At 36.5% G+C, this 15,196-nt stretch overlaps 1 protein-coding gene across 6 annotated transcripts in view; it reads left to right on the top strand.

Annotated features, from left to right (window-relative positions):
- ATP2B1 (ATPase plasma membrane Ca2+ transporting 1) overlaps positions 1 to 8,960 on the top strand; it is a 127,271-nt gene extending 118,311 nt beyond the window's left edge. For all 6 annotated transcript variants that reach the window (XM_019742141.2, XM_074325295.1, XM_074325297.1 and 3 more), the window contains one exon: positions 5,706 to 8,960. In XM_019742141.2, the coding sequence (XP_019597700.1) occupies positions 5,706 to 5,718 (13 nt within the window). In that variant the 3' untranslated portion in view covers positions 5,719 to 8,960. The remainder of the gene's footprint in view (positions 1 to 5,705) is intronic.
- The last annotated feature ends 6,236 nt before the right edge of the window (positions 8,961 to 15,196 follow it).

The raw sequence follows: 15,196 nt of genomic DNA on the forward strand, positions 1-15,196 counted from the left end.
TTCTGACAAGTTTATGTCCTGGGTGACATGTGTTCTATTTATTTTTATTTCAGCAAAATTTTAAATAATTGATTTTTTTTTCACTTGAAGGGGTGTCACATGACCTCAGGTAAACTATATTGTGTTTCAGGCTTCATATATATATATATATATATATATATATACACACACACGCACACACATACATATTTTTATTTTTTTATAATTTTTTTTCTTTTGAGGAGGTCACAGCTCACAGTAGCCCATACGGGGATCAAACTGGCAACCTTGGTGTTAATAGCATCTCGCGCTAACCAACTGAGCTAACCGGCCACCCCCAGGCTTTACATTAAATATCAGATCAGTCACCAACTCTGTTTTAAGACATACCTGCCCCAGGCTCTTTTCTGCAGCACAACCACATATAGGACCTCTGAGTTGCTAGACCCAGATGGCCAGAGTGATAGAGTGGTGAGGGCAGGTGTGTAGTTGTTGCTTCACCAAGGTTTGAGATGTTTATTTCTTTATTCTATATTCTGTGTTCTTAGAATATAAGGAGGTATCAAGGGCTGATGCATATTTTGTTCATGAGATTATCATTATAGTCTACAGTTGCAGTAATTACATTGTTACTATAAGTTTCTTTCAACCTTGCTGGTGAAGTCTTGTCTTAGGTGGTACAGAACATAAGCCAATGTATAGAATTAATTAGTAGTGTTAATATGTGTGATGAAAGGTTTGATTTCATCACTATGTTCCTGCCTTAATATAGTAGAATAGTTTTAGATGTATTATTTGAAGTCTCTGCTTTGCTAATTGAAGGAAATAATAATAATCCATTTCGACTTGGTCGTATGCTGGGCTCGAAACATGCCTGGAGGGATCATCTTTTTTCTGATTTATAAGATCTCCAGAGAAGACATTCTGTAGTTTTTCTTTATTCACGAAGTATATCATTCGTGTGTGTTTTTTTAATTAATTGTGTTGGGGTGACAATTGTTAGTAAAGTTACATAGATTTCAAGTGTACAATTCTGTAAATATATCATTCTAATAACAGTCTTCACCTTTGGTAAATTCTTTGACTGAATCAATAGTTAAACATTCCTGGAAAGGAGAACTTGAAAGAAAATTTGGTCTTCTAGGCGAAGGGTCAGCAAACAGTGTCCTGTTGCCTGTTTTTGAAAATAGATTTTTATTGGAATGGAGTCATGCGCTTTCGTGGAGGTACCGTCCCTGGTACTTCCTGCCCTACACTGGCAGAGCTGAGTAGTTGGATCACAGACCTTGTGGCTCACAAAACCTGTATTTACTCTCTGGATCTTTACAGAAAATGTTTGCCAACTTCTGTTCCAGTTGAATAAAATGCTACACATTGCACACGTGGGTCTTCCTTTGAGAAAATTCGATGTGCAAATACCTAACTTGGGAAAACAACCTAGGATTTTCTTTCTTGGTACATAGTATCTTTTGTTTTACCAGTGCACTTCTTTAAGTTAGTGCACCTAGTAAAAGTAAGGACGAATACAAAGTTAAGAAGTGGGCACTCCATTGTAGAAGGTAAGATATATCAGCTAGTGACTAAAATTGTCTCATATTTCAGAGCTTCCCTGGTGTACCATCTTTTGGGAATAATATTATTTTCTGCTGTCAACAGTTAGGGTTTTATTTAAGGAAATGGGTTATTTAGCAGAGTACATGATATTTAAATCTAATGTATTGTTTACATTGATAATCATTTTCAGTTTCTTAAAATTACTTTGATTATGATAGTTACTCTGATTTTTTTGTTGTATACCATTTAAGCTTCATGCAATGTTTTCCTCTGAGTATTACTCGTAAAAAATTTTTCTTGATGTAGGGATTATTGGATTTTTCTTAATTTTAATAATTTTAGGAATTATAATTATGTTGTACATAGTAAGTCTCAATAAATATTAAAGAAATTGTTAAAAGACTAGATAAAATAAACAGTAAGGCTAGGATTATCAAAAATAGATAGTTAAGGTTACATCTTACTTTCCTGCTTAAACTGAATTCTTTGTGGTATGAAAATAGTTTCCTACCTGCCAAAAGTATTGTGCACACAGCTGTGCTTTTCAGTTGCTCAGAATGACTATTGTTCTGTGAGAATTTTACACATAGTAGGTCATAGAGATCAGAGCAAGTGTAAGTTAGCTCAACGTCATGCTTTAGATCAAGAGTGCTTATTGTGTTCTTTATGAGTACAAAGTAAAACAAACCTGACTCAATAACCCCTGGTTAATCTAGATTTTATTGTATGTATCTAATATGAGAACTGTTCTTTGAAATGGTTTTGCTTTGGAGCATTTCTGAGCTGTCCTTTTTCACATGTCCAGTCATCATGTGGCCAAGTAGTGGGGTCAGAAGAAGACAGCATTCACCTTAATGTTAGGAAGTATTTTATTCTGGTGACTTTAGCTGTACAGTTAATGTCTGCATGTTCTCCTCTTCTATTGACTTCCGAAGAACCTGGAATTGGAAGTCCAGATAACTTGGTTCTTAGACACTTTGGTGCTGATTAGGAGTGATATGACAGGTCAGACACACCCATCCTCTCAAGTTATAAAGTGGTTCGAATAAAGTGTGTCGAATAACCTTTCAAGCTCTGATGTTCTCAGATAACTTAGTAAATTCTTTCACAAAGAACAAAATCTTACCAAATTTGAAAAGTTTCGGTAAAAAGGAATCTCATCGAATTTCACCTCCTGCAGGTGTGGCTGTGTGTGCATGTGTGTGTAATTGTGTGTACACACACACACACACACACACACACACTGACTGCTCTCACCTGCTTCCTGTTTACACTCTGCCCTTCGTAGAGCTTTGCTAGCTCCCAGATCTCTAATATAAGCTCATCCCTTTCTCCTAAGCTCTGGATATTTTCATCTGGGTGTACTACAGCTCCTCAAATTTAACATGTTCCAAAAATCGATTTATTCCGCCCTTGACTTTTCGCTACTCCCCTCTGTCCACACTGGTCAAAACTAAATAGAAAGCTGTACTGTTTCTTTAGCTCTATTAGCAGCATTGTCCGCAACCGAGACAGATAAGCACCAACTTCAAGGTTGTGACAGCAGTTCTCATCACCCAACACGTTTGCTGCCCGATCCTCCAATTTGTGTTCTCCTCCCTGCCTGCTGACCACCAACACCAACAGGTTTTTGTTTTTGAGGAGGTTATCTTTTTTAACTCTGTAGTTTATTCTTAAGACAGGATACTTATCAAACGCCCACATTTATAAAATACGAATTGTAAGATTTCACAATAAAACTACATGAATGATTGTAATGGTATATTTAGCAAGCACTGTTTGCACAACACGTGTAAAACATTGTACATTTTAGTAAAGGGAAACGAGCATTAAAGGAAATTGAAAATCTTTGCTGCTGCATGATAGTCTCATGAAGGAACTAAAGTATAGACACATGAGTAGAATAGAATTCTAAACAGCATATGAGAACGTAGCACAGCGTAGAACAGGGGCTTGCAGCCCCAGGTATGGATTACTAGGGACCAGCAGCTTCAGTGTCACCTTGGAGCTGGTTGGAAATGTGTGAATCAGAATCTGCATTTTATCAGGATCCCCAGATGCCTCCTGTGCACAGTCACGTTTGAGAAGCCCTGACATTGATACTTGGGAGCTAACACCATTCTGAGTCTGTATGGGGACTGATTTAATCTCCCCTAACAACCCCATAGGGTAGGGTAGGTACCATTGTTATTTCCCATTTATAGTGGAGGAAATCGGTGCCTAAATTTCCTCAGCTGGTAAGTGGTAGAGCTGGAATTCACACCCAGACATTTTACTTCTGTCTTCCTCAGTCAGCTATGCTGTACTCTTTCTCTGTGTAAAGGGCTCAGTGAACAAGGAGTAAAGCAGACTACAAGCGGGGCTTCGTAAATCAGGGAAGACAACTTTGAGGAGAGATGAGGTTTTAATCAGAACTGGACATACATTGTTGCAAGTGGCAGTTTTCCCTTTTTTTCAGACTGAATAATCTTCCATTGTGTGAATATACCACATTTTCTTTGTCCATTCATTTGTCAGTGGATATTTAAGTTGTTGGTTCCCTATCTCAGCTATTGTAAGTAATGCTGCAAGGAACATAAGAGTGCGGGTATGGCTTGAAGATTCTGATATTTGTTCCTTTGGATGAATTCTCAGAAGTGGGAATCTAAAATAGTCAAACTCATAGAAATAGAGAGTAAAACTGTGATTCCTAGGGGGTCAGGGAAGGTGGGGAGATGTTGATCAAGGGGTAAAGTTTCAGTTCTGGAGATCTAATGGATAGCGTGGTAACTATACTATACTGTATAATTGAAATTCGCTGAGAGTAGAATCCTAACTTCCCAACGTGCCCGCGTGCACACACACGGTACCTGTGAGGTGGTAGATCAGTTAATTTGCTTGATTGTAGCAATTACTTTATAGTGTACACATATATGAAATCGTCAGTTTGTATACCCTAAATATATACAATTAAAAATAGAAATAGGCATAAACTCTTACATATTTAAATGAAAAAATACATTCAAATGTCTTTGAAGAAATTTATTAATTTCTTTATTATTGTTTTGTGAGATGATTTTGATGACTACATTTTTTAATCTGGAATGTCAATGTCAGTTACTTCTCTTAACATGAGTAAATGATGTCTTCATTACTAAACAATTCATTAGAATCAAAACAAAAGCAAATACTATTTAAATTGATATATAGTAGATGTTCAACTATTTGGGTTTTGTCTTTTTTTTTTTTTTTGGAAGTCTGTATGACACTGGGTTAATGAGACCTAATGTCAGTGTGTGCAGTGATATTTTTAAATTAATTGCCCACTAATCTTTTTTCATCCATATAGCAGACTTCTGAGAAGAGGGTGAATTAATTGTTGAGCTCTATGTTTAGAGGCAAAAATACTAGAAAACTTTGTGTCTTCTCCTTGGGAAATATTTCACAGAAGAAGCCCAGATTTTTCTTCTTCTTTTGTTTTTGTTTTAAATGTGTTTTTTCCAGTGAACTATAGTGTATATAAATTGATTTAAGTTTTAATCTATTATAGAGAAAAACACTATAACACTTTATAGACAAATGGCATATACTCAAATATTTATAGCTGTTTAATGGCATTTTATAGATATTTGGGCTTTGTCTTTATTTTTATTTTTTAATTAAGGGAATAGTGGGGTAGATGTGAGTTCATTGTGGCATTTGGCTTATATTTGCTTGGCTTTTTCATAGTCGGTGACACCCTAACTCCTAGCATGATAAATAATAACCCTCTGTGCTTGACTTTAACTTATTTGAATTGTTTTCAAAGTTACTTTTGTTTTTTTAATTTTAAAAAATCAGCTAAAGCTTGTGTATGGTTAAGTTTTTGTTTTGTTTGTTTTTCATTTGATTTTGTTTTCTTAGGGAAAAAAATCCTATAAAATGGCTATTAAATTTTTGGCCAGTGACAATGAGATTTTTCTTAGTATTGCTTTGAATCCTGTATCTCTTAATTCTCAGAGTATGTGGTTTTGTTGTTCTGTAGTGTCCTACTAAAATATTCATTTTTTTACAGTGTATTGCAAGTTCCACTGCATTACATGCAAATATGATTCACTCATACCTAGCTGTTTGTGGATTCAAACTCATAAGTGAACCATCTTTAAATTCAGCTAACAGTGTACTGACATTTTTCTGTTTTCTGGTATTTGCAGATTCGAGTGGTGAATGCATTTCGTAGTTCTTTATATGAAGGGTTAGAAAAACCGGAATCAAGAAGTTCGATTCACAACTTTATGACACATCCTGAGTTTAGGATAGAAGATTCAGAGCCTCATATCCCCCTTATTGATGACACTGATGCAGAAGATGATGCTCCTACAAAACGTAACTCCAGTCCTCCACCCTCTCCCAACAAAAATAACAATGCTATTGACAGCGGGATTTACCTTACAATAGAAATGAACAAGTCTGCTACCTCTTCATCCCCAGGAAGCCCACTACATAGTTTGGAAACATCACTCTGATTGTACGCTGAATGTTAACACACTAGCTGCATTGTAAAGAAACAAATTGAAACTGGGTCTCTTCACATATTGTGACAAGACAAGATTGTATTCTTGTCTTTGGACTTCAACAGAAGACACACTTGTACGAATGTAGATTTATTTTTTTAAAAAACAAAAAGCAAAGCTTTCTGCCAGACTGAGGGTGCTTTTTGGGGGGTGGGAGAAATGAACTGACAGATAAACAGTAACTCACCATAAGTTGACCTGTGGATCATCAGTAGTACCTAAGAATGGTCCTGAACAGTGGATTAGCAGAGCTTTAGTTTATCTCAGTCCTTGATGGGAGAGAGGGAGGAGTACAGCTGGGCAAGCAAAGAACCCTGGATTGTTGAATTGATACTTTAATTTCTGCTGTTGGCTGTTAATAATTTGGATTATTTATGTTTATAAATGATACAGATCTGTTTACAAGGTTTGTAGATACTTTTTTTGTTCCTGTTCATAGATGGGAAGCTTCCTTATAACTGATGCAGAGAAAAATTAGTCCTACAAATACTGCTGTATTTTCAGGAAAAAAAGGGGGTGGGGGGGTGTTTCTATTGAAACTGTACTAAATTTTTGCCTACAATTTAACTTGTTAAATATTGTAGATAAATTGCTAATACTAATAGCCAAATAGATAACACTAATGCTTTGTTTAAAAAAAAAAAAAAAAAAAAAAAAAAACATGAGCAGTGGTGTTCTAATGAAGTTATGGCATCTGTCCTAATTAGTTTCTTAAATACATTTACTACTTAATGGTTTTGAAACAACTGTTTCATTTTTAAAATTTTTGAAAACTTGCTAATAACCTTTTGTTCAGAATTTAGTAGATTGTTTAATGCGGGACATCAACTGCATAATGAAAGATGCTTGAAATGCTTTTGTTATTTCAGGCAAATCAAATTAAACTATCAAACTACAAGAGAACCTTAGTCCTTTTTGTTTTTGTCTAAACATGTTAGTTCAGTGATGTCTTGGCGAACTGTGAGTGAACTGTATTGACTTTTCTAATAAATTCTTAGAAACCTTCATACAGAATGAGGGCTGTTGGCATTTTGAAAAAGGTTAATAAGTAGAAGCATACATGTTTCCCTCTTGTTTTTGAAACTTGTTTGTAAACATAAATAAATCTGCCCTTTTATTAAATAAATTCACAGCAATGTTTTTTTAAAGAAATTTCAGCTTCTTTACTCAATTCTGCATAGATGGTACATCACTCTGTTCTCTTTAACCACAATCGGAATAAATTTCAAGATGGTAACAGCCCCATGAAGTACCGCTTTAATTCCTTGGTGATAATCTGATAGAACCAGAATAAGAAAATTATCGCAATTTTACCATTTGACATATTCTTCATAGAATGTAGTTTGTCTAAAATAGTCTCACAGTTTAAAAAAAAGTAATGACCACAATTGTCTTTGATACATTTATTTTAATTCTTAAGTGGCCAAATAACAGATTAGGTAAAATGACATTATATGAAAAGGTGAAAAAGGTCCTAAAATATATATTTAGATATAATAATCATATTCTGGAATGCCGATTTCTAAGCCAATTCGATTAAGTCTTTGTTTCTTTCTTTTGTTTACCTTCTCCCCTTTTTTGCCTCGTCTTTACCTTTTAGGAACTGGCATTGTATTAGGGCCCAGATTTCACCAGATACACAATCCTCAGGCTGACATAAAGTTTACGAGGACTACTACATCTGAGAGTGCTGACCCAGCAAAGAAACATGTAGTTGATGGTGCTTGATATTTTTGGTGGGTGGGGGGAAATCTTTTTCTCTCCATCAATCTTTTGCAGTAATCCTCTGCAAGTCTTAGAAACACATTGGCGCTGTCAGCATTTGTAATTGTACATTTATTCATCAGGTATTTATAGCGAATCATACTGTAAAAAGAGGTAGCATGATATGCTGGAAAGCATACTAGGCTAGGAGTCAAGACCTGGTTTCTAGTCTCAGTTTTGCCATTTACGTACTGCATGACCTTGGGAAAGTCATTGACCCTAAATGAGGGTGGTGGACTAGACTATCTTGAAGAACCCTTTCAACTCTATAAAAATTGACCCTATTAACTGGAGAGCCTACAAGGCATAGGGAATAGAGAAAAGGGAAATGTTTTCAGTTTTCTTTTTTATTTTGGTTATGCTTAAATATGAATGCAATTACCAAAAGATGTAGAAGTGCATGTGCTTTGGAGGATTTGTATTGAGCTTTTACAGTATTCATTTGTCAACTCAAGGCAATGGCTTTTTACACCAACTCTAATCCATAAACGGGTCTTATGACATCCATGAAGTAGTAGCAAGACATGCTTAGTGTGTATTTCTCTCTTTGAGACACTGTAATTTCTACCAGAAATTTCCAGAGCATTATGTAAGTAGAAAAAAAGAATGCAAGCAAGCTGTTAAAGATCTTGGATCCCATTATATAGTATGTATAGCTGAAATCAGCGTCTGTAATTCAATCACTTTTTCTCTTTTATCCTCTAACCAAAAAATTGTTTAATTTTGCATCCCAAATGTTTTTAATCTTTGTATATTTTTTAAAAATCCTTTCTCCTCATCATTGCCTTTTTTGTGGTTGTAAATAGACTTACTTGCACTTTGAAGATGAGTTACTCCTTGTCATCTTACAAGTATGTGATATGGTAATTTTCATAACAGATGTCAGTTTTGAACCAAGAAATGGTGATTTGTTTATAAGAAAAAAAAAAACAACTGGCTTCATTTCTGTGAAATTGCTCTTTGAAAATTTCTTTTTACACGTGTAAGCCAACTGAGATACCGTGATGGTGTTGATTTCTTTCAATGATGCTTACCATCTATTTTAGCCACTGAGCCTTTTATTATTTGTCTATTTGTAAAGTTTATTTGTCTTAACTCATTTAATAAATATACTGTTTATCTGTTTCTGAATGGGGACTGAACTTTTTGAATATTTAAATTGATCCGAACATCATATTTTGGAATTACTTTTTTCTACTTGAAATTTTAAAAATTTGATTGATGAAAATTCTATAATGTACATGAAATGTTATGGTTGTGTTACAGTGAATTGGTGTTCTAATATGCCTGATCTTGCCCCTAGAATGAAAGTGGGTGTGTTGTCCTTACACTCCTTCCCACCATCTTCAATCCTTGTAGCACTATAGATGATTTCTGCAGTCCACGGGAGTGTAATGTTTTGGTTTTAGAAAAGTTTCGTTTTTCACATTGACTGTAAGAGCTTATTTTTTCATTAAATAATGCCAACTTGTCAATAGTAATTACCTGAACTCTATGGTAACAAAATCAAATTGCCCTTAATTGGTTTTTATAATAAATTATTAACATAAATTAGCAAGTTTGCTGAAATACTGAGTGAACTTTAATTACGAATACCATATTTTTCTATTAGTGCAAATTATTGAGTATATGTAAGTACTTATGACATAAGAGATGTTTTCCATTTTGTCAAATTAGGTTTTGTATGTGTATTATGTATTATGATTGAATTTTGAATTAAGTTCCCTTTGTAAATTAACTGAATAAGAAAGGGGGATTACTGCACTGTGCGTCTTTGCTTGTTGACATTTTTCCTTCCCTGTGTTTTTAGAGAAATCCTGTCATATTGCAGCTGCCTTCTTTCATTTAACCTATGCCACTCTAAGATTCTGATGCCCAAACCCCATAGCAACCTTTATCTTTTCAAATTCCAGTATTACACACATTTGTAAACAAAACAAAAAAAAAAAGATACTTTTATTAACATAATTATACTATCTAACTAATATAATCTTTGAAAAATCCTTGAAACTAATCTTTCTTTTAGAATAAAATTATAAAAATTCCCTTAAAAATGTTACATGCAGTAAGGGAGGGTCTAGTGTGTTCTGTACTTCTTTTATAGTACATGTCAAAAAGGAAGTTATCTTTATCCTTATAATGTAATTTCCTTTTCAGCAAGTTGATAGTTTTGTCCCTTAAATCCTCAACTGAGGATTTACTTTTATGATTTTTGTCTTAAGAACTACTTTAACATTTCCCTGTTTGTTAGAAAAACACTTCGGCTTACAGATGAATATACTAAGTATAAGCATGTGTAATCTGTATTATCTGAATTCTGTGTCATTATTGAAAAAATTATTATATTTAATCTGAAGTAGGGAATTAAAGTAAGAAATGTGCATATGTGTTTATACAGTATCCGTCTTTGGCCCAACTTCCTTGACCAGCACTATATCCTAGGAAAACTAGTTCCCACAGCATTAACACAAGTCTGGGTGTGGGTTCAATGTGGCACAGCACGTCCCTCCAATTCTCTTAACTTAAATTCATGACAAGGACCACACAGTTTCTGAATTCCTTTTCAGATTATTAAGTTTAAGTACTGATACTCTCCTTAGCTACTAAAAGGAGAACTGTCACGACAATATTTATGGAGTACTGCTATATGCTAAGCACTTGACATGGATTATGTAAGTGATAACCCCAGGTACTACTGCCAGCACTTTACATATGGGGAAGCTGAGGCTTGGAGAGTTTAAGGAACTTGTTCTCGGTCACATGGCGAGGTGGGATTCACACTTAAGGCAGACCTTCTCCGGAGCCCACGCACGTGGCCACTGGTCTTAATGCTGTACTAGCACTGTCTTATTAACCTGAGTGCGGGCCCAGTGCCTACAAATCTGCGCTTACCTTTTCAGTGCTCCTTTGCTGTTCCTCTCTGATTCCAAATGCTCCAGAAATTACCTTACAAAGCTTCATAACCTTCCTGGAGGATAGCTCAAGAGACTGAGGAAAGTATCACCGATTTACATGTGTAATCCCAAGTTTTCCTTAGAAGCAGACGTCCACTAGCTGAAGAGTCAAAGATAAACTCAGTAGAATGGTAGTTTTAATATAGCATTACTTTGGTTAGAGAATTCCATGATTCAGTACTTTTAAGATAGATATGTTTATTCCAGGTTTCATTGATAACCTATTAATTTGACTGGTCATTGCTTTATATCCAGAATAATTTGGAATGAAAATAAACGTCGCATTAATGAGATAGTCTGCATTTTTTTGTTCTAAAAATCTGTGAAACTAAAGACTAGGATTTTTATATATTTTGAACAATTATTTTGTCCTCTGGCAGTATTTTCCTTGATGAAAATTTTTAGTGCTTTAATACCTAGCCTAAGGGAGTGACTATCGCACTTTGAATTTAAATTAACAATTTTTAAAATTAAAATCGCAGCCATTATTTCACTACTGTTTTAATACCATTTTATATTAATGTTCATGGTTTGTGAATAGTCAGTGGCCTCGCTTGTAGTCTGTAAAAACGAGATGCTTGCTGATTTTTATAATCTTTAGGGTAACGTTTATCTTAGTGAAGATAAAATGTTTTAAAAAATTTTTTTCTGTAAGGCTGCTTTTGAAATCATAAATATTTAGTGTGAGGCATACCTCTGTATAGCTTGAGAATGTGTGCAGAAAAATAAGAATAAGACTTCTGGGAGATCTGTGGTATCTGAGGTTAGAAATTCAAATTGGGATGCTTTTAATGTATCTAGTATTCTAAATCTTTTAACCATAGCCTGCTCTTTCAGTGAGCTTCAAACCCTCTGAGGAGGGTAAGTCTGTAGCATCTAAAAGTATTCATCTTTCACTTTCTGACTCCTATAGACTTAGGATGGATAGTATGTCTCAACATCTGAAGTGTGGGGGTGGGAGGAGAGGGTGATTGTAATAGTGAAGCCACACCAAGTTTCTGGAGTCTGGGACTCAATTTCTAAGAACACTACCCTAGTTTCTGCACCCCCAAAAATTATTTGCCAACTGTTTTCATGGCCTTTATCTACATCTCCCACTCTCCATTCATTCAACAAGTACTTAGTACCTGTCATGGGGAATTACGTTGTTCTAGATTCAGGAGACCCAAACAAGGTCCTTCCTCTCAAGGAGTTGATGTTCTAATAGGTGGGAGAGAGACCTATGTCAGGTGGTAAGGGACCATGCTGTTACATAGTGTGGTGAGGGAAGCCGTCTCAGACGGTGACGTTAAGCAGAGACCTGAAGGAAGTGAATGAGCCAGCTGCTTGGTTGGAAAAGCCTTCTCGTAGATAGTGGTTGGCCAGTTAGGAATAGCAAGGAAGCCATGTAGCTGGAGTGAAGTGAAACAGTGGGAGAGTAGTAGGAGATAAGCTTGGAGACAGAATGGGAGGCTTAGTCTGACCTGATAAGCCTTGGCAAAAACTTCTGCTCTTGAGGGAAGTCAATGCAGGATTTTGAGCAGAGCAGCAATGTGATTGGATCTTTGAAAATATCATTGGCTGCTGTGTGGAAGTTAGGAAGCTACTAATTCTTTTTTTTCCCAGGCTCATTCCATTCCAGCTTAGGCTTTTCCTGCTTCTTTGGTAGGTCCCCCACCCCCACCCTTTTCTGAAGAGTCTTGTGGACCCTTTCTTTTATCTGTTCGAATGCTGTGCTTGTCCTGCTCTTCCAGATAACAAGGCTGGCATCATTTATTACAGTCAACTTAGAAACAACCTACACATTTTTCTCATTTGTTTGAGCCTATATGCAGTTTCCCACGTTGGTTGCGATAACCTTTGTTTTTGTTCTGTGTTACTCAACAACATGGTCACAAATAGAAGACGGCCGTTTCTCAGGTGTTCCCATCTCTATAGTTGGCATCTCCAAACTGTCTTTTTCTTGCTTTGTAAAAGCTCTTTAAACCTGCTAATTTTATTCTTTAAACCAAGCGTGACTGCTAGCCTCTTCATTCCTCTGTCATCCCCCACCTCCGTCATCCCCCAATCTATTAGCCTACTGACTCCATCCTAACCCAGGCACTCCAGTTGGCTACCTCACTCCTGCTCTGTCATTTACCTGGTTGGCTTTGCCTCCTTGGCATTTCACTACCTTGATGCCTAAACCCGAACCACCTTCAATGTCATCATACCTGTCCTCAGATTCAGAGTATGCTCCCAGTGTGGCTAGTGCCTGAAATGCACTCTCATTTGCTGTTTTTCCTCACTGATGCTCAAAGAGACCTTTAATTTGTCTCCCATCCTTTTCAGGGTCATTCCTCATGTTTATTCCAAACCTTTACATTTTGTCAGAGCCAGGATTCAAGATGTAGTTTGATTCTAGAACACACCTTTCCAATTCTACCTTTCACTATCAAGCAAACCTGTGTGGGTTTTCCACATATTTTAACAGACATCTGTCTCTCTGCTTTATTATTAATTTTTGGTGCCAAAGAAAGGGATTTTACATCTATCTGTGTTTATTGTTTTCATCAAGTCATATCCCTTTGACTCCTAATTTTGTCATCTAGTTTATTCTCAATCCTTCTCAGCTTAATGTTGTACAAGACGGCAATTAGCTTTCCTTCTGCTTCTTTATGGAAACCATTGTTTTGCAACAACAACAAAAAAAAAGACATAAGACATCTGCCAACAACCCTTCACCTTACTTTTCAAAACCACTACTAGGTGATATTAGTGCTCATTTAATCCAGTCATTCAACCAGTTAGGGATTGACTAATTAAATGTTCTGTCATCATACACACAAATCACCATCAGATCCGAAAGTAGATGATGTCTTGTTGAAACGCTGTCGACTACACTTACTGTTTTGCTCCAGGTATTTCTTCTTTGGTTTCAAGTGCGCTTTTGTCATTCTCTTTATTTTCACTGTTCTTTTTATAGTCTGTTCCTTCTTTACCTCAGGTCCTTCACTGTTCTCTCCACGTCCCTACCTGACTCGTCACCAATCTATCCAACACTTAATCCAAAATGTCGCTAAATCACCACTTTGCCCCCATCATCCCTCCCCTCCTCAAAAAATAAGTAAATATCAAAAGATTTGAATGGCTCTTTATTTCCTTCTTAACAACTGGCCTCACGTTGTTGTCACCTGCCCCTCTCCACTGCTACAAGCTTGTTCTCTGTTCGTGTGTTCTTCTGTAAATTCCTCTTCGAAGCGCTCCACGTTCTGGTCCTTTTGTACTTTTTTTGTTTTTTAAAAATGAATGTTTTTTTTGTTGTTGACCTTCAGAGAAGTATAGCATAGGGAAGATAGTCAAGGATATTGTAATAGCTGTATACGATGTCAGAGGGGTAGTAGCTCGAGGGAGGGGGGTTATCACTTTGTGAGGGGTATACGTGCCTGTTGTGCTTGTTACCCAGCACAGCTCATGCACCACATGACCTCCCTCCACCCTCAATACAACAGACTTGTGAGGTAGAAATGGTTAAGAGGACGCCTCTCCGGGAGAGGTTGCTGAGATTCAGAGAGTGGATCTCTGAGGTTTAGGGAGAGGCAGTATTCTGTCAGAAGAGTATTTGCCTGTGAGAAGGCAGACATGGGTTCTGGTCTGACTATGCCTTGAACTAGCTTTTAATACCTCAAGCCCTCATTTTCCTCATCAGGATTGTATTACAATTCCTGCCCAGCTTTGGATGTTCCAATGAAATTGGAAAGGGAAAGCACTTTAACAATTACATAGGGCAATGCAAGGTGGTCCTAGTGACTCAACAGCTACAGAAACAATCCTAAAGAGCTGTTCCTACCTCCCCCAACAAATGGGTTTACACAGAAAATTTCAGGGTTGAAAAGGGCTCCCTTAAGTCCCAACTAGCTGATAAATACCCAAGGTTTTATGAAGATTACCCTGGAGATTTATCTCATTAGAAATAATAGTTTGCTTCCATTTCCTTTTTTTCTGTTTTTAGTCAATAGAAACATGTTTTGTTTTTAGCCAGTTGGTATTATCCCTTTTAAAAAGAAGTGGCTTGTTTGCCTCTTGCACATCTGTGAGGTGGAGATCAAATGCGTGTGCTGGGGACCCAGTCACTCAGCTTTTTCCTATGTTATCATTTACCTGGCCATGGCTGGCGGTTTGGGACTGTTACCTAGTTTTAATAGCTTTTTTTGTACCTGGCCCTGTCAGTATTCTTGTAAGAGATCTTGGGATAAAGCAGTATTTTCCAAGCTTTGCTGTACATTAGAGTCACCTGGGAAGTTTTAAAACACACTGGTATATAAATACGGTATTGACTCGCTGTGATTACACCTGAAACTACTAAGATAGTGTATGCCAAAAGAAAACATACGGGTTCCAGGACCCTACCCCCCAGGCAGCCTGGTCGAGGGTGTGACGTGGGCTTCAGGGTTT

This window comes from Rhinolophus sinicus, linkage group LG02, assembly GCF_036562045.2.
Source record: "Rhinolophus sinicus isolate RSC01 linkage group LG02, ASM3656204v1, whole genome shotgun sequence".
Classification (NCBI taxonomy): domain Eukaryota; kingdom Metazoa; phylum Chordata; class Mammalia; order Chiroptera; family Rhinolophidae; genus Rhinolophus; species Rhinolophus sinicus.